Genomic DNA, 20,275 nt, shown 5'->3' with positions numbered 1-20,275 from the left:
AAAAAAAAAAGAGTGTAGGAATGTATGCAGTAAGTTCTGAAGAGTGGGACTATGGAGGCCTTTTAGCTTTCTATACGTTTTTATGGTTTGGATTTTTTACAAGCAAGTACTATTTTTGTACCCAGGGGGAAAGTCTAGATCAAAATATATGTTTATGAGTAAATCCTGCAAGGAAACAAGTGAATATACAATATTTGTCGACTTAAGTTGGTGGCTTATGGTTGGGTTTCTGTCCATTTTAAAGTGTTTTTGTTGTTTCAATAGAATTTTAATGCCAGATTTAATTCAACAAAACAGTGTATGGAAAACTTAAGGTCTTTGATTGAATAATCTGCTTTATTGAGTATGAGGAGCAGAAGCCTTATTATCCTTTTTAAAAAATGTTTATTTATTTTTGAGAGAAAGAGAAAAAGAGAGAGGGGAGGAATGAGCATGAGCAGGGAAGGGGCAGAGAGAGAGGGAGGCACAGAATCCGAAGCGGGCTCCAGGCTCTGAGCTATCAGCACGGAGCCCAATGCGGGTCTCGAACTCACGAACCTCGAGATCATGACCTGAGCCGAAGTCGGTCGCTTAACCGACTGAGCCACCCCCAGATGGCCCACCTTGTTACCATTTTTATTTCTAGCTAAAGAGTAGGGCTGTGAAGGAAATTAAGGCATGTTCTCTATTTCTCTGTGCAATACACTTTTTCAAACTATTGTATGATGTCCAGTCTCAACTGAAAATGGCAGAAGCAACCCCTATCACTCTACTTGTAATGACATGTTTCATTACCATCTAGTATTAAGGTAACTCCTCTTCTGTCATTTCAAATGGGACACGGTCATTTACAGTTCCCTCATTTCCAAATACTTGCATAATGTTAATACACTGTCCTGAAAAGAAGGAAATTAAAACAATTCCTAGCTACATTTCAATGTGTTTAAAAGCTTCGGCCTAAAAAGCGTCATCAGCCTGACCCCTCGTGTTTCTAGAAGGCTCCAAACATATTAAATGGAAATGAGACCCTTCTCAACTTTAGCTGGTCTCAGTTACATCACTGACCATTCTTCAAATTCTGTAATCTTGTTTTTAGTGTCACTTCAGGCTGAATCATCCTTTTCAGAAATGACAGGGATTGTAATGTCTCTGTAGCTTTTATTTCATACAACTCAACTGTCACTTTAAGTGAAAAAACTCTGTTGGAGGATGATAAATTTTCTGTTACTGAAGGCTTATGTCCTTCCGGCCACCAACAAAGGCTGTTTGGTACTTGCTAACTCTGTTTAGAAAAAAATCACAATATTTTGTAAAGTTAATTGTGGGTTTCCAAGTATCCTTAAAGCGCTATTAAATTCATTTACTCATTTTGCAAGATAACAGGAAGCAGAAGTGAGGCAGGAAGGCTCTCTGGGTCCAGTCCCAGCCCACAAGCCACGTGAGGCCGGGACTGAACAGTGAAGAATCCTTATCAGTGATTCCAGTGTAAATTAAGGCCTGATCCTCAAATTCCACTTTCATGGTAGCTGTGTTCATATTTGAGAATTCATTTACATTAAAAAAAAATAACATTTAAATATTTCTATTACCTGAAATTACATTTATCAGAGTCCTATCCACGGACATTTTAAAGTTAAGAAATAGGTCTATGATGTGGAACTGGATGTAAATGAACTCATACTTGCACCTGCCTGGCTGCCGTGACGCTAAGGGGAGGCGGGGAGACTCATGGTTTTCTCTGCATGTAGCTGGCATGACTGCATACACAACCAGAGGGAGCAGAGCAGGCCAGGGATGTGTGGAGGGACACGGGATCTGCCTTCAGAGTGGGGTCACTGACATTTAAAGTGTCTTTAGAAGGGCGCCTGGGTGGCCTAGTCGGTTGAGCATCCAGCTTCAACTCATGTCATGGTCTTGCGGTTCGTGAGTTCGAGCCCAACATCGGCTCGCTCCTGTCCATGCAGAGTCCACTTCGGATCCTCTGTCCGCCCCTCCTTCCCTCCCCTGCTCATGCTCTGTCTCTCAAAAATAAATAAAACATTAAAAAAATGTTAATGTTTGTTAAAACTTCCTCACTGAGCCTTATTGGAAAAAAAAAAAGAAATAAATACATAAATAAATAAATAAATAAATAAATAAATAGTCTTTACAAACAATGACCTCATAAAGCAACTTCCAAACTTGGGAGAGAACTGTTTTCAAAAAAGCATCAGAGCCTTATTCTTATTTATAACTAACAATTTAGGTCAAAATCATATTCTGGTGAAGTTCTTAGTTAGAAACTACTACGAAGAAAGATACTTTCATGTTAAGAGACAATGAAGAAAAACACTTCTTTTTGGTTCTGCAGCAGATCAAACTGGCTCTGAAATGACGATTTTTAACAAGCCAACATCACCCTTGAAATACCAAATTCTAGTGATACTTGGGGTGGTGAGTGTCAGAGGTCATACCGGAAAGCCACACCAGTGGGTGAAAACTGCCAAGGGCAAATTCAATTCGCTTCCAGTTAGCTGAGTACAATTTCAGCTGCGTCTTTATGAAAAGAAGGCAAAGCTCAACCAAGAACCCATAAAATGAAATGATGCAGACCAACCTTTTATTGCACCCACAATATTTTGGTCTAGTCCTTTCCGGTTGTCGTTGAGTCCTCTTTTCCTCTTCCCGTTGGGTAAGGAGTTAGCCAAAGTCTTGTCGTCGAAAAACGCACACACCAGCTTTCTAAACAGAAGGCTTCCTGAGCGAGTGTAGTTTGACAATATAGAGTCCAGCTGTGATTTAGGCATGAACACATCAAAGCCTTCAGCAAGTTGCACTTCTGGCTACCAAAAAGAACATAAATATTTCATTAAAAGCAACATTTGAAGCGTGTGCCTTTGGGCATATGTGCAACAGAAGAACATCACTAGCTACTGAAGTGTCCATACCCTGCATACGATATGGTTTTGGCTTTTGTGTGCCAGTATTTGCGACTTATAAAACCAGTGACTAGTTATTGCAAAATACGATGCTCTAATTCCAGCATCAAGTCTCTTCGAACGCAATGGAGAGGAGCATGCTGAAAATGCATTCTTGTCTCCGAAAACAGTCAAGAGAAAGAGGATCATCACAAACTCCTGTAATTGTAGAGCTACACGGGATGGGAGATTTCTGGGTGGAACACCCTCATTTTTTAAGTGAAGGCACTACGGTCCCAAGAGATGGTAACCAAATGACTTAAAAATAATTTAAACGTGCTCAGTGCATTACACTTTCCAGATTACTTTCCCCAACATTAAATCATTTCATTTGCCTACGGACACAAACATTGAACTGCCCCACAGGCCCATGCCAGTGGTTTGCAGCTGTGGAACTGTATTTTTTTTTTCCTCCAGTGAAACCTTATGTAAACTAACCCATAAAATAAATAAAAGCAACGAGCAGGTGCCCAAGGTAATTCATTTCCACCTCTCACCCCTACTTTTGGGAGGAGAATCTGAAGCTATGTCTCAGAGCGCCACTGGAAAACTGATGCTCTGGTCACATTGCTTCCCCATCAGGGATTTTCCGATTGGGATGTTGAAGCAGAAGACCTGGAAGGCGCCTTTCAACTTGGACTTTAAGTAGTGTGAAATACGCTCAGACAGTAATAATATCTTGTCTGTCAGCACTCGTGGACGCGGATAGCTTGTCTTTTCATTTGGCAGCCCAGCGAACATTTAGAATAAATGCCTTCCCGTGGAGGTGGCCATCCACTCTTTGTCACTGCTATTTATGGGTGTATTTATTATACCGTATAATTAGTTATCAGACTGTGGCCCTTCCTGATGCCTGTAAGTCAGACTCTGTATCGCTCAGGCCTGGCACATCGTAAATACTCGATAGGTTCTTGTCGAATGGGCAGAAGTTCATTAGTCATAATCTAAGCTATTAAGTCATCTGCTGTTGATTATAATGATAACTCTAAAACAGTAACGTGATGAGATGCACTTGGTAAACTTTGATTAGGAAAAAAGTCAGAAGAACACCTCATTTGTTCTAAGATGTGTTACAAAAGCTTGTTCTTGGATAACCATACTTAATCACTTTGCAAGCCCGGCACTCCTTTGGATTTTTAAAACCATATTACAAACACGAGGATCCGGGATTAGTTTTTCTCCTGGAGAACAGGAATTATCACTTTTGTTTGGCCTCGTGCTTCCCAGAATGCCTAACACACTACAGCCGGAGTAAAGAGGGTCCAGAGGAGGCTGCAAATGATTCTGATGACGTGGGAAGTTTGGGTCCTGCCTTTTCCAAATGCAATTCTCGACTGGATTATCCACCAGGTCGTCTCATTTCTCTGCCTCACTTTGCCTTTCAACTTTTAGTCCCTGATGCTTGATAAATATCACCGTAAGGGCAGTGGCGTCAGACTGATTGCTGAGTTTTGGGTCTTGGCAGCTGGTAAAAGTGTGTGTGTGTGGGGGGGTGGGGGTGGCTGGGAGCCAGAGGCTGCACCGCCAACTCCTGGAAAAGAAGCTGTCACATACCTGAGGCTCAATGCAGGTTTGTTGAATGATTCAATGTGGAAATATCACATTGAGAGACTTTTATCATCATAATCTAAGGGGAAGTTTTTATTCATAACCAGAGTTTTGCTCTGCATATCCTATGGCTGGCTGCATTTAGACCTTATTCTAAATGAATTGATCTCAGATTTTTGCTCCATGCTCCTATGTATCATTTACAAGCCATTAAAAAAAAAAAAAAAGAGTCCCAATTTCCTTTACAGAAGCAACTATCTGAGGGGCTAGGGTGGTATTAAAGCTTTCAAATTTTCAGGAGTCCAAAGGGGGAAACACCAACTGAACTTGTTCATCTATCTCTGTTGAACTTGGGAAACCATTCAACAGGTGCTTAAAGCTCAGCCACCTGACCTGAGACTCCCAGAACTTGCCCTTGGACTCACCCTGGAGGACGTGACCCCGGTTTGAGGAATAGTGACCTGAACTAGCCATCAGGCGAAATGAGCCCTCCTTCCTTCACATACTCAGCCTTGTCTGTGAACTGTGTTTCCGGCACTTTCCACACTGCATTTATTTGCTTGGCAGTTTGTGCTTTTCATCAGAATGTGTGCTTGTTTGTATTCACGGTGCCAAACGCCCAGTCACTGCCCAATAGCTATTTGTCAGAATACAGAGTAAACAAAACACTGTGTAAGAATTCACTCAAAATTCATCCATTTGAAAATAATACTGACTTAGAGACCTTTTATCCCAAAACACAGGAAGTGTGGATGAACGTCTGCCTCGGGGTGAGGGGTGAGGGGTGGGCATCATCGAGGAGGGGACGGGATAGCATTTTATGAGATGCAGTTACTGTTTCTAGCATTTGCTGCGACTCCTAAAACTAAGTATCTGGAGGTTTCTGTGGAGCCCAGGGATTCACTAACAGATAATAGTATCTTGATTTCTGAGAGGCTGTCCTAATGCAGAAGCTGTCAGCGTGTCCTGGTCCGCTTTCTACTGACGGACAAACATTGTTATTTTGAAGTGTTCTCTCCAGATCAAGGAACGTGAGCTCACCCAGTTATGAGCCTCTTACAAAGGAGTCAGTTTTACCAGTTGAGGCAGTAAGAGCAGCGGCAGGAGCAGAGGTGACTAACCTTTGCCCCCTTCCTGCCTTTCCGGTCCTTTCTCATATGCCACCCGGGTGCCCCTGTTCTGTCCTTTCTCATATGCAGATTTCGTAGCAACGGGTGCTAGTGCTGTGTCTTACAAGGTGCCGCAAAGCAGCAAACTAATTGCTTAAAAAGAGAGGGTAGCTTTATTTTCTGAGACATGAAGAAAACTAATCTCAAACTTTCACTACAAAATTTTTTGATCTCCATTTTATAAAGACAGTGACAGTGCCTTACTACCACGTAACGATTGACAATGTTGTGCATATATTTTTAAAAACAGGTTAAAACTCCATTGTATCATCGAACCCCTTCTTTTTGTTGACTGGTGCTACTTTAAACGAGACCTCTCTGCTTACTAATGATGGCTATGCTAGGAGCCACACTCTTCCAAATGAATTATCATTTTACAAACTAGGCATCCTCTGACAGAATCGCTATTTGACTCCAGCGAAGACAGATGGCTAATACGCTAATTTACGGATTCTGTTGATTCCTGAAGTCATATGATCTTTAAATGATGACATCCAAAGGATGGGGCAGAATTTATGACACTTGGAGGCATCACTTTAAGAGTTAGGAGTCTGAATTCACACTGTAAATTTGGATTTTCGTGGACGTCTTGCTTATTTTCAGGACCGCAGCTACTTAGCACAATAGCCTATCAAATGTTGCATTTTCCTTATCTAGTGGCATCATATCTTGCACTGGGTAAAGTTCTGAAGGCAAAAACTACATGTAGTCATAATGACTCTTGAAAATGTTCACGGACCCGGGCCTGTGGACGTTAACTCTCTTGTTTCTCTTTGCATTTCAGTTGTGGCCTCCCTTTGCTTAGTACAAGTTGGGGTCAAGCTCTAGTTTGAGTGGGGGAATCCCCTAACCAGGTAAATCAAAAGATTTCCCCCTCAGTCCCTATGAACATATCATGTGATTCCCCTGTATAATCCAAAGGAAAATATGTAAAACAATTTTAAAGAGATCATGTCAAGTAATCACAGAGGCAACTGATACAGGCTATTTTACATCAGGTATGAACAATGCTGAATGACAGTAAAACATGTTTATAGCTACATGTGGTCATTGGTTAAAGAAGTAAAAAGAACTGTATGAGTATTCATATTGGACATTGGTCTCAGGTTTTCAACTGAAAAGTAATAAATTACATACAGTAGTTTGTATACTCAACTGGCTAACTAGTTAAGACTGGCTCAAGGAAAAAAAAAAAGTGGATGAAGAGTCAGGATTCTGTGGAATCCTAACTGATTTGGGGCTCAATGCACATAAGAGAATTTATAAGATGGTTGAAAGATCGTGAGGTTAAGTCTTTCTGCTCGTAATACTTCCATGTACAATGATCCTTTATTATTGTTTGCTATTTACTTTGCAGCACGTCAGATGTATTTCTAGGAAAATGAGTTTTAGTTCACGAGATGAAATTTTAAAAAGCCACCAAAACCCCCTCCTAACTGATTTTATTGTGCTCACAAACACGATCTGCTTCTATTTGAGAAAAACTGAAATCATTTCCTAGAACACAGGTCTGCTCCAGGTAGATTTGGCAGGAAGCACCGTTACTATTTATTTATTTATTTATTTTTAATTTTTTTTCAACGTTTTTTGTTTATTTTTGGGACAGAGAGAAACAGAGCATGAACGGGGGAGGGGCAGAGAGAGAGGGAGACACAGCATCGGAAACAGGCTCCAGGCTCTGAGCCATCAGCCCAGAGCCTGACGCGGGGCTCGAACTCCCGGACCGCGAGATCGTGACCTGGCTGAAGTCGGACGCTTAACCGACTGCGCCACCCAGGCACCCCCCGTTACTATTTATTAAATGCAATGCCCAGAGCACGGCCAGTGAGCTGGGAACCCATGAGAATACCCTGGATGGGAGGGCAGGCTTGGTCTAGCTGGTCTACCTGGCGCTGAGAATCCGTGTTGATGAGGCTCTACATTGGATGTACTATGAACAGAACTGTACTGAAAGGTAGATGCTCTGTATTAAGTAAAAAATGCTCGGGCAGAAGTTCTATCACAAAGTATGTGTAAGCTACATACTGGCACATATTTAAGGGTGAATCAGATAAAAATTATAGGAAGTCATTAAAGGGCCAATCCTTTGTAGATTTTTTATTTGATAAAATTTTGGTAGAACTAAGTGTTTAATTTTAAAAGACTTTTTTTTCATGTTTATTTATTTTTGCGAGAAAGAGAGACAGAACAGTAGCAGGGGAGAGGCAGAGAGAGAGGCAGACACAGAATCGGAAGCAGGCTCTAGGCTCTGAACTATCAGCACAGAGCCCAGTGTGGGGTTCGAACTCACGAACCGTGAGATCATGACCTGAGCCAAAGTCGGACGCTTAACCAACTGAGCCACCCAGGCGCCCCCCTCTCTCTCTATTTTTAATGTTTATTTCTGAAAGAGAGAGAGAGCAGGGGAGGGGCAGAGAGAGAGGGGGACAGAGGATCTGAAGTGGGTTCTGTGCTGTCAGCACACAGCCCGACGCGGGCCTCAAACTCACGAACCGCGAGATCATGACCAGAGCCGAAGTCAGATGCTTAACTAACCGAGCCACTCAGGCACCCCTAAGTGTTTAATTTTAGAAAATACAACACGATTTGGCCCCTCAAAATTTCTCCATGCTCTTGTGTAATAAGATAGTGCACAGTGTTTCAGAGATGTCTTTAAGCTTCTCCTTCCTCGGGCAGTGAATTAACGACTCAGAGCACTATGGCCTGATTTATGCTCAAGATATTTGAGCCCAAATGCATCAGGTGGAAGATCGTGGCCACTGCTGTCTGGATTCTTCCACCCAACTCCAGTGAGACTGCTGCTCTGAGAAGATGTCCACCTCTGAGAGCCTGTCCTTGACCCTCCAGGCCGCGGGCAGCTCCCGCTGTTCCCGGCTCCCCTGTGGTCTTCCGACAGCCACTCCTAGAGCCCGTGTCCCAGTACAGTGTCCTCACTGCGTACACGTCTCCCTCCCTAAGCTCCTTGCAGGGCGATGACTCCTGCATTCATCTCGGTGCACCCCAGAAAATGGGGATAACAAGGAACATTTGTTCACTACTTACCATGTGCCAGGCCCTGGGCTAACATGCATGAAGTGGCTTTTCTCATTTCGTCCTCACCCTGTGGAGTGACTATTTTATTATCCCTATTGAGGAGGGGATAGGAGAGTCCCCCTATGACTATTATTATTATTTGCAGATGCAAAAACCAACGCTTGGAGAGGTTAGGTAACTTGTTTAAGGTTATCCAGCCAACTAGTGATGAAGCAAGGATCTGACCCCAAGCAGTCTGTACCGGAACCTACACTCTGAAGCATATGCTGAAGTTCAATGAGTCAATGAAGGAATAAACAGGTGCTTGCTTGACTGATTGCCCGCTTTACTGTTTCCCAGTGGATTACGTATTTATTGGGCTAAGAAGGTGTTAAGAGAACAGGTTCTGATTTCAGAAGCTACTTCTGTGGAAAGCAACAGTACATTTAATATTAGTTATTTTAAGAAGAATGACATACTCGGGAACCAGCGTGGCTCAGTTGGTTGAGCGTCCAACTTTAGTTCAGGTCATAATCTCCCAGTTCGTGAGTTCAAGCCCCGCATTGGGCTGGCTGCTGTCAGCACAGCGTCTGCTTCAGATCCTCTATCCCCTCTCTCTCTCTGCCCTCCCTGCCTCTGCTCGTCCTCTCTCAAAAATAAATAAACATTGAAAAAGAAAAAGGAAGAAAAATGACATACTACAAACATCAGTGAACTAATCTTCAGTTGATGGGTCACCGTAGATTTATCTTCTGATAACTTCTAAATTTGTGTCATCTAGGATTACTGGGAAATATTCACAGTAATCCTAACAAAGAGAAAAAGGTTTTCTACTCTTAAAAATTGTCATAAATCTGTTTTTAAAAACTGATCAGAGTGTTTCACTAAAGCAAAGAAACAAGCCAAACAAAAAGCAATGACAATGAGACAAGCGTGGGCCGGGTGTATCTACCCAGAAAAAACCAAATCACTATTTCCAACCAAGTCGGAAAGAACAGTGATGGCAAAAAGTCCCCAGCCGCCTCGTCCGAGTGCCGGTAGACTACTCGGGTTGTGAACATATGGAGAAAGAAGGGAATACTGGATTTAAATGTGAAATATGGCTCTGGGTTTGGGGTTCCCGCTTTTGCTTCCGTGTCACTGAGGCCTGGGTTTTATTTAATGTGCTAGTTTTAAATGGGTCAAACAATGCTGCCCAAAGTGGAAACATTTCTGGCCACTCTCTTTTTTATACTCACTAGTTACCCATGGGTATTTGTTCATTCATATGTACACTTAAGTTTTATTTAACATTATGTTTGTCCCTATAAGGTACTTAGCTAGGACTGCTGAAGTTTAAAAAAAGAACCAATATTTATTGAGGGTTTACGTGGATCAGGATCTATTCTGCTTCACACAGATTACTTCAGTTAACTCCTCCAGCAGACCAGTTCTAGGAGGTTCTTTCTTTCTTTATTATTATTCTCATTTTATGGAGAGAAAAACTGAGGTGAGGGGTTACACGGCTAAGCTTCTGGCTCAGGCAGCCTGACGTCAGAGTTTGCATTCTTCACCATTAACTTCTCCTCCAGAACCTTCCAAGTAAACAGAGTAAACTGCCATGCTCCAACCTTTCAGTTCTCCTCATACAGCCATCATCCCGTGACTGGTTCCTGAGCGTTGGTCACGTGCAGGAACTGAGCTAGACCGGACGCCCGAGTCTGTCATGCGGTGGCTAAGGGCAACTACACGCGCGGGTGTGAGGGCCAGCTCACCTTTCTGGCTGTGACCCTGAGCAGGCTACGCAAGCACTTTAGGCCATGGGGTCCTCGTCGACAGCACGAGGACAGTAACGCTGCCTCAGAGGCACATTATTTAGCACAGGGTGGCACAGAAATACTATTATCATATGGTCCCTGCCCTGGAGAGACCGGGGTAGACGGAGGGGGAATCACGTGAATAGTTACAAACTAGTTTAGAAGGTTCTATGAAAGAGAACTGCCCAAATTATGTTGGGGCCTGGGGGCTGTGGGAGAGGAAACAGGGGTTAAACTGAAGGGAAGCTTCTGACGAAAGCAGGGTCCTAGGCCTAAAGTTCTGAAAGCTTATTGTGAATATTGTGCTCAAAGCAAATGAAGACGTTTTGTCAGTGGCGGACTAGCTCTCATGTATTGAGTCCCCGCTACGTGCCAGGCTCTGCGGGAGGGGTTTCTCGCATGCCCTCCATCGTCTAGTGTGAACGCTTCGCAGGCGGATGGTGCAGCTGGTTGTGATGGGAGCTCAGTGTTTTTCCACATCTGAGTGGGGGCGGCCATGATGGCTCGGGTGGCGGGTGGTCTGCCCGCAAGGCCCTGCACGGGCCCTACGTGAATTTGTGTGGCAGCGACGCTAAAAGTCACAGTGCAAGGCAGATAACTTACTGCACCGTGAATTAGAATTAATGTGAATGTTCACACATTACAAAGCAACGGGAGCCTAGGTTTTACGTGTCCTTTTCTCGGTGCTTCTAGCTCTAATCTTTCTCCTGTGCTCCAAACATCTAGTGACCGCTTTGCGGTAGCAAACTTGTACTTCCCATCCAGAACTGAAGGCTGCTTCTGCCCCTGCTCTCCCTGCCTCAGTTAAAGAAGCTGCCGCCACCCAGCAACGCACCTGGTTTTCCAAGAGAGAAATGTGGGCGGTGTTTTCTGAGCCACCACGTCCTCTGTGTGGGGACTTCCTCAATGCCCCATTTCTCTTTCTTCAGGCTCACGGCTCATGTAGACCCTCTCATGCCTGACTGACGGTACTTGTCTTCCTTCTGGTCTCTCTGTCTCTACTACCTTCTCTCCATCTATCTATCACCCACAAGGCAGTTCCCCTTTCCACTTTTTAAAGACACAAGTGTGATTAGTCCTCTACCTGAAATTTGCTGTGGCTCCCTAGCACCCACAAGATGAAGGTAGGTCAAGGGCACTGGCATGGCATATTTAGGGCTTTCACTACCTGGCCCCATCCTACCTTTTTATCATCATCGTTGGCAACCGATGCTGGCCAGACAGCTGTGCTAGCAGCACTGGACCACTTGCCCAGTCCTACAGTTTTGGACCTAATCTTCCCAATCCCAATGCTGGGTATTTCCCAGGGCCCATCTTCAAATACACAAATACAGAGTTTCCATCTGCTCATATATATCCTGTGGTATTACATTTTCTCAAGTCCATTTTAGACAGTAATTCCTACAAGATTATTATATATTTTCTGTTTTCTCCTCTGGACTTCTGCCAAAATTTAAAAGGACCATGGCTAAGAAATAATAAAACACTAGAAGGGCACCTAAATTTGAAGGCCTTTAAATCAATGGTTCCATCACCTGAGGGAGTTGATCCACACACCCTTACCCCCCACAACCCTCCTGGTCTGCCCTGCCCTGCCCAGGGACTTCAGAAGCTAGACTCACTAATGCTGGTGAACACAATCTGTGGACAAAACTTCCTTATCCAATGATGGGATTCACTGCCCAGTCCTCTAGGTGTGGTTACACTTTCCGTTGAACAGATGAATCAAATGGCCTATCAGTTGGATAATGCAAAGATAATTATCTCTCTCTATTTTTTGCTTTTAGAAGCATGTTATTCTTCAATCACAGATAATCAGCACCTAACTGAGTTTTCAGGGACAATTCCAAATGTGCTTTGTTAAACTGAACAGCTCTTGTTAGCAAAAATAATCATGAATGAAAAGCGAATTATTTTTATGGGGCATGAAAACAAAATTATGCTGATATTGGTAAAGATAAGAACAATTCTATTCTACTTCATTAATGTACATATGGCCTTAATCAGATCTTCTTAAACTTCTCTCTGAAGTGTATTTGGAGCTTAAAAATAAAGGAGAAAGTTTGGTTATTAGCATTAAATTGACCCATTTAGGAGACAATTTATACAACCCAAATGATTGCTCCTGATATATTAATGTCTATCTGAAAAGAATGCTTACAAAATACAAAAAAATATATATATAAGTATTGTGAACACTGCTTAAGGTTCAATGTACTTTGTGTTTTAGAATAATTTACCCGTTTCCAAATATGTGATTTACCTGGGTTCTGACACCAGGGCCTTCGTGGCAATAATCATTTGATAGAAACAAATCAGCTGGCTGGCCTGGGGTAGAACGTTATCATCATTAATGACTTTTTTAAAGCTAAGTTTCGAGTCTAGAAGAACATTTTAACGTGTGTTCAAAGATTAAAAAGTTAAAACCCCTTTAACACCAAGGATTGGATAAGTTCAAATGGTTTTCTAGTCTAAAAAAGTCTCCTCCATTTATTAAAGACCCAGTGTGGAAATGTGCTACCAAACTGTCTTCCTGCGATTTGAAAGGGAGGGCTTTTTAAAAAAGAAAATAGCAGTTATTTTTTATTTAAAGTTTAAAAGGTAGGGGCCAAACTCCAATCCCATATAGGCCTGTGGGTGTTCGCGGCAGGATTCTCATCCTATGCAATCTGATAATAATAGATCACTCCCTCTCGTTTATTTTAAGAACTCCCCCAACAAGATGGGGTTCGCATCAACGTACGTAGATAAAGGTACTGTGAGGAGAGTTTGCGGTTGCAAAGACGGCACGTTCTTAAAGAAATTCGTTTATGGTCACGTGGATACGAAATGGCCAGCCACAGCAAGATGGGTATCCTAGATGTCATCCAACATCTGGGACCGCAACAACTTTCTGGCTAGGATATTAAAATAGAAAAACCTTTGCAGAGCGTTAACCTATCATTACACGGAGTAAATGGCATGGCGGTTACCACCTAATTAGCAGTGTGGTTTGCCTCTATAAAATAGAATTAGCACTCCTGCTCTTTTTTTTATTATTAGTTTGTGTTTCTAGAAAGGTCTGACCTTATCTGTAAGGTTCTGTTCATGTATGCCCATTTACAAAGGATTTAATTATGTTCTTGTAGCTCTCTGCACTGAGGAAATTGAAAACGGCCACCTCAGAATTAAAACTGGTAAAGAAATTAGTGAGCAGGTTATTTACTCCATCACCCTCCTTCTCTCAGCGACAAAGAACGGAAACCCGTTCAAATAAATAAGGTAGAAGATTTTTCGGGAGAGGAAATTCTAGGCGAGGAAATGATGAACAGTCGTCCTTTCCTCTTCCCCACGCGTCTTTTTGCAAGTTTCTCTAGTTTTCTGGGCCCGGATGAGTTCAGGGGAAACTGTATTCATACGGCAAAATCCTGAAAGTTATGTCACATTCGTGTCAGCAGCCAGAAAACATCGACTTACATCTGAGGCCGGCGATTCCAGGACAATGCCGAATCCGAGGACGCGGCTGTCCCCGGGGGACGGGTGCTCGGCCGCCGGGGGACCAGACTGCTCAGAGGCCACGGCTGGCTTCTCGGTTCCCGACACGCCGGCCTTCTGTTTCACGGGCAGAGGCTCGACAGTCTTCGGGGGCACTTTTTTCTTTTTATTTCTCTTGCGCGAGGCAGCGGTTCGCTGGGAGCACATGAGGGAAATGGGGGGTTGTTGTCTGTTTTGGGCTCCAGCTGTGAAGAACAAACAAGAAATGGGCTTCAGACACCTGAGTCTCACTGAGGAAAAGTGATCACCCCCTCTGTCTACACGGCCCAGAACACTGAGACGGAAATGGAGTTCAGTCAAGAAGGCAGACCAAAGTCGGGCCTGTAGGTCACCAAATGATGTCTCTGGAGCACTTTGAAGTTCGACACGCGGAAAAGCAGCTCAGATAAAACCGTGTCCTTGCCGCTGGTGGGCCACACTGACTGCTGCCCCTGTTTCCGTGGAAGAAAGGGCATTCTGAGCTGTAGCAAAACACCTGAGCGTGATTTGACCGGTCGCAGGACATTTTTATATAAGCGGGAATTCAGAACTTGAGGTAAGCCCAACTCAGGAATATTCCGATCGTCCTCCGAGGGAAAGCTCCTCAGCTGTGAGCAGTCTACAGGCACCGCAACTGACCAGGGCTGAGCGATGATGATCATTTATCAAAGAATCAGTCTGGGATGACCAGGAAGCACGTGGGCAAAAGCCCGCTGGTCATTTATCGGGGCCAGTTGCCCCTTCCTCACGAACCAGTGCCGTCCGCACGCAGCTACCTCCACGGCACCACACTACTGGCTTCTGACCAGGCTCCACGCCATACCTGGGTTTCAGGTAGCTACAAAATAGGAATGATACAATTCTGCGCAAGTCAAGAAGACTAGTAAAATCCAGAAAATCCAGGTGGAGTTCTGGAGATGAAGAGCACTGAGCAAGGACCAAGTACTAGTACTGAACATACACTTAAGGAAACCAAGGATGATAATTCCAGTTTTCACAGATGTACTTCGGCAAGTAGCGTTCGTGAACCACTTAAGAATATTCTGATGGGAAGTGTAATAGAAAAATATGGCATCATTATTTAAATCTTCATGTATCAATATGGCTTACTAAATATGATCATAGGATACGCCTGCCTTTTTACAGAAATAAGCTGAATGAAAACTAAAGATCTTTAAATGCGCATAAATATGGATCATCTCCTATCAGTTTGCAAATAAAGGATATTTATACTTTGAACTTGGTATTTGCATTTCCCAGACTGGCAAGAAATTTATTAGCATCAGAAACTAACTACTTGGGGTGCCTGGCTGGCTGAGTCGGTGGAGGGTGCCACTTCTAAACCCGGGGTTGTAAATTCAAGCCCCACGTTGGGTGTAGAGATTACTTAAAAAAATAAAATAACAAGAAACAAAATACTTGCCTTGCATAGGAGCACTGAAAAGGCTTTTAACCACCTGTACAGTAATTAGTCTAATTCATTGGCGCTTGACCTTGGCTGCATGTTAGAGTCAGCCGGGAGCTTTTAAAAAAAGTCAGTGCCTCGCAGCCTCACCCCAGACTAAGTGAATTGGAATTTGCAGGGGTGGTTCCCCAGCACTGAGTTGTTTTTTTTTTTTTTTTTTTTTTTTTTTTTGAGCTTCTCAAGTGATCCACTGTGCAAGCCTGAGTAGAGAACTTTTCTCTGTTCTCCAGATTTTCACCCAAGGCTAGGCCTCCATGCCCAAGGTTAAATGGACAATGGAAGCAAAATAATAATAATAGTAAGAAGAAGACTCACTATTCTACATTAAAAGTGAAAGTGCTTTTGGTTTAACACAGGCACTATCTGAGTTTTTCTTCTCCGTTTGCAAGTCTAGACACAGTCTCTTGTATCCAGATCGTATCGCTTCATCTTATTCCTTGCCCTTTCTCCCTAAAGTAAAGGCAAAACTTTCTAAATATAATTTAAGTCTAAGTTTTATAGGCAATAAATCTTAAGTAAATCTACCCACACTACACAAATTCTTAAGTTTACGGAAATTAAAGAGTAATAGTTTATCCTTTCTGCTATCCTACAGCTCTGGCATTGCTTACCGCCCTCACCTACAGACGTTCAGAAAGGGAAACAACAGTGACAAAGTGGCATTTACCTAATAGATTCCAAAAGGGCTTCCGTCGAGGATTTAGATGGTTGCAATTTGCAGTTTGCCATCTCAGTAGTAAGGAGCTTAAGTAACAAAATAAATCATTACGGTTTCATATGCATATTTTCTTAAGTGCTAACACACTCTTCCTCTGAGAAAAGAACCTGTCCATCATGAAGGAACCTTTCTTTCTGAGCTCCTTACTTGGGAGATGGTACCTTCTGCCGGGTCAAGGAGAAGACGGGTTACCGTGGAAGAACAGGGGGAGTTGCGTGCTCACTGGCCTGACCAGTGAGCCCACTTTCCTTGGGCTAAAACCAAATTCAGCACATGAAATTAGATGTTGCTTTTCAGACGGCCTTTTGCAAACCTTACTTTCATGTGCTCTTGGGTGATGGGTGTGCTTAAGTATTAAGCTTTTTATATCAAAACCACATCATTGAATATTCAAATTTTACTAGAATTCACTAAATGGCACCAGGTACGATTTCTGAGCGATGACCCTCCTGAATCTCTTTACAGGGGAAGGGTGGGGATGCTGGTCACATACGACTGTTCTATCACCTGCTCAAGGAGTTTTCCCTCACCAGAGGAGGCCTTCGTGAAGTGATTTATTATTTCCTGTACCTGTGACAAAAAAGTTCCGTGCCCCCCGCCCCCATGTGTGGAGATTAGAAACGGCAGCTGCTGTCATGATGCCCCAGTCTTCGAGATGAACGGCTCCTGGTCTCTAGAACAACACCAGAGCCTGGATGGTCCCTTAGAGAGCTCATTGCATTTACCAACCCCTTCTATTTTGAAAACAGTCCTGTGAGTTTGATATTAATGCTCCAGCTACACATGAGAAATCGGAGCGCAGAGAGGTTACACAGCTTCCCGAGGAGAGCTGGGACTCGGACCCCACCCTGCGGACTCCCTGTGACAACAAGAGAGGCGTCACGTAAATAAAGAAGACGAGATGTGAGGGGTCCCTGAGCTTCCACATCCTGAATATTTATCCAGGAGACAAGCCACAGGCGGGAGCTCGGAGTGCTCATGCTCCTGAATGTCTCCGCCAGGAGAGCCCACGCTCCCGATAGGGCCCCCCCCCCCCCCCCCCCCGCCCCGGCCCTTAGACAACAGTGCGTGGCTTCCCTACTGTCACACAGCGGCCCCAGAAGGGGCGGGACGGGCGTGGGGGTTGCTGACCAGCATACAGCCCCCACACAGAGCACTTCAGGAGGTGAAGGTGAGTCAGCCTCACTTTCTTTCCTGATGTGAACTTCCTTGTCGACTCACAGTAGGGAAGGGAGCTGGAGAATGATGCCCACCTTCAAGTACGACTGTTCGAAAATTCAAGTAACTGACACTTGTGAAGTCCTAGGAGACGAGGGCGTGAACGATGTGGAGCACACGTACATCGGCACGTGAGTAGCACGGTTAGCAGTAACAAATCTGCTAGATTTGCTAAAGGAAAAATGCGTTGTAGAAAAAGCTGAGAAGACGGACACTTGGAAAAGCATGGCGAGACAGCGAGGCGGGAAGAGCTGACCACCAAAAACAAAACAAACATCCTGACGGAAGATGTCAGATACGCATGACAAATCAGGGGGTTCCACCCGAGGCCGGTCTCCGTACCTGCTTGAATTTGCATTAATTTCCGCATGGTCCTGAGTTCTTGGAGGATGGCCTGCAACGTTGACTGGCAGTTACAAGTACAGCAGTTTGATCCACCTGACGAATTCACTGCTGGAAGTTCTCCTGAGCATCAAAGAAAAGAAGGGCATACTCCGAATGTCAACACCAAAATTATAAAGAGGAAAAAATACTGAGAACATACTGAGGGTTGATGGGGGGGGTGGGAGGGAGGGGAAAGTGGGTGATGGGCACAGAGGAGGGCACGGAAGGTGGGATGAGCACTGGGTGTTGTATGGAAACCAATTTGAAAATAAATTATTAAAAAAAAAAAAGAAAAAAAAGAAGGCATAGTGACAGCATTTTGAAGCATGTAAGGAAAACGTATCCAATAACTGTTACCACCTAAATGCTGGGGTCTGACTTTACCTAAATTATCCAGGCTTCTGCACTGTAAGGTGCCTGGCGGCTCATGGGGTGGGAGGTGGAGTCTGCATGACCGTGCGCCCATGATGCGCTGTGGGCAGGCCTCCCTAGTGCCAAACCAGTGCATCTCAGGTCACACCCCCATAAAAATTCACTAGAAACACACACTATGTTGCACAGAAACACCAGCTCTGAGAACAAGCCTTCCAAAAAAAACCCTGGTCGCTGCATGTTATAAACGTTCACCTTAAAAATTAAAAGTGTCTATGGGGTGCCTGGGGTTGAGCAGCCAACTTTAGCTCATTTCATGATCTCACGGTTCACGGGTTCGAGCCCCGCGTCGGGCTCTGTGCTGACAGCTGGGAGCCTGGAGCCTGCTTCTGATTCTGTGTCTCCCCCTCTCTCTGCCCCTCCCCACTCACTCTCTCTCTCTCTCTCTCTCTCTCTCTCTCAAAAATGAATAAACATTAAAAAAAAAATTAAATGTGTCAAACTATTAAAAATAGTTTTGTAGTATTAAGCACGTTTTCCCAAGTTAGGAACTGTCACCACATTAAAACTGTGAGAGTACTCTCTGGGGGTGGTATGCGTGGGGCGGGGAAAAGCCAGGGGAGCAGGGTGTCTATGGGAGGACGTATTTGAACTTGGTGGGTTATAGGGTGTTGGGCTGCTGGCTGTTCTCCAGCTCAATCTTCATGCACCTTTTTTTCCATTCCCCTATCCTACATTTCCCTCACTTTACTCTCTTTATCTCTGTTTAAATTTAGTTATCTTTTCCTTAATAAAACGATCCTATTTAGGTAAACACAGATTGTCCCATTGTCCTTGGAACACGATGGAACATTTGGAAAGTTGCTCTTTCCGCAGCGTGCCCTCCAGCATCTGTGTCCAATCCGACCACTGTGACTGCTGTCGGAGGTGCAGGGGGAAAGTTCTAAGGCACTGATCCAATTATACCTGTTATCATACACTACAGATAATTTTAATCCCACTGTATGCATTATTTGTGGACGCTGTAAAAAAAAAATTCACGGCAAAACCATGGCATACATACGGATAACTTAATGCCTGGAGGAATGCAATTATTTACATCCAAAGTTGTAGCAAACTGAGATGTTACAGCTTTAAAACTGCAAATAATTTCAATGGAATTCTAAGTAGTCACAGTTCTATGTGATGGGTTTCTACTGGAAATAATGCAAACGACAAACGCAAAAATCTATTTTCAAACCAACCTGGGGGAACTTAGGTTTGTAACTTTTAACGTTAATAACATTTTCCAGAGTGAATCCACCATGCCTGCTGTGGACTGGAAAACAGAACGCTGTTCACCCACAACTTACTGATGTGGCGTTTATTTAGCCTCGTACACACCTAGGGGTGTTCTGTTTCTCTTACTGTTTCTTCCACGGCAGTCAAATTAGGAGGGCCTTAGAGAATATTCCTAGTCACTATTCTCAGTGCTGTCTTTATCATTTTTAGAGGACAAAACCAACCGTTTCCAGCTTGTTATAAATCATTTTCTAATTTTAAGGAGAACTGACTTTTCATTTTCATGGAGGAGTCTTTCAAGAGCCATGTCCCCTAACCTGGAAGCGTGCCAGCAGGTGAACCTGATCCTGGCTTATGCAATATTGAGAGAAAGAGAAGACGCCATACATCTCTTGGGGTCCCTCATCGGCAGTGTCTCGGGATGGCTTTTTATGCCTGAACTGGTTACTGCAAATTGTGTTAAAAAAAATCAAAACAATTCTCTTCTTCTTGAAGGAATAGCGACCGTGGGAGAAAAAGCCTTAACTTTTCAAGGAAACTGAAAATGCGGTCTTGCTTTTTCCTTGTTCTCTTTGCGAAGACGACAGATCTGCGCATCCATAGGTTAATTTATGGAGCAAGTAACCGGATGGTAAGTTAACACGTCCAGAAAAATATCAGTTCTTTTCCCTTAAGGGAAAAATTGCCATTTTTTTCCCCTGAACAATTAGGAACTTAAATTAAGGAAATGTAACTCTAAAAGGGTAATTTTCAGCCCTAATTGAAGCAAGTGTTACGACATGGATCATCCAGTTCAGTTACTGGGATGTGAGGTTAAAGCAAAGGTATCACTAGTCACTAGGATGCTGGGACAGGTGTCTCCC

General features: G+C 43.7%; 1 protein-coding gene across 12 annotated transcripts in view; it reads right to left on the bottom strand.

Annotated features, from left to right (window-relative positions):
- BEND7 (BEN domain containing 7) overlaps positions 1–20,275 on the bottom strand; it is an 82,748-nt gene that overhangs the window by 34,803 nt on the left and 27,670 nt on the right. For all 12 annotated transcript variants that reach the window (XM_040451386.1, XM_040451388.1, XM_040451392.1 and 9 more), the window contains 3 exons: positions 17,718–17,840; positions 13,918–14,180; positions 2,576–2,801 (listed from right to left, as the gene is read on the bottom strand). In XM_040451386.1, the coding sequence (XP_040307320.1) occupies positions 2,576–2,801; positions 13,918–14,180; positions 17,718–17,840 (612 nt within the window). The remainder of the gene's footprint in view (positions 1–2,575; positions 2,802–13,917; positions 14,181–17,717; positions 17,841–20,275) is intronic.

Source organism: Herpailurus yagouaroundi, unplaced genomic scaffold, assembly GCF_014898765.1.
Source record: "Herpailurus yagouaroundi ecotype Mexico unplaced genomic scaffold, PumYag 203, whole genome shotgun sequence".
Lineage (NCBI taxonomy): Eukaryota > Metazoa > Chordata > Mammalia > Carnivora > Felidae > Herpailurus > Herpailurus yagouaroundi.
The sequence above is the reverse complement of the archived record's forward strand: the minus strand, read 5'-3'. Positions and strand labels throughout refer to the sequence as shown.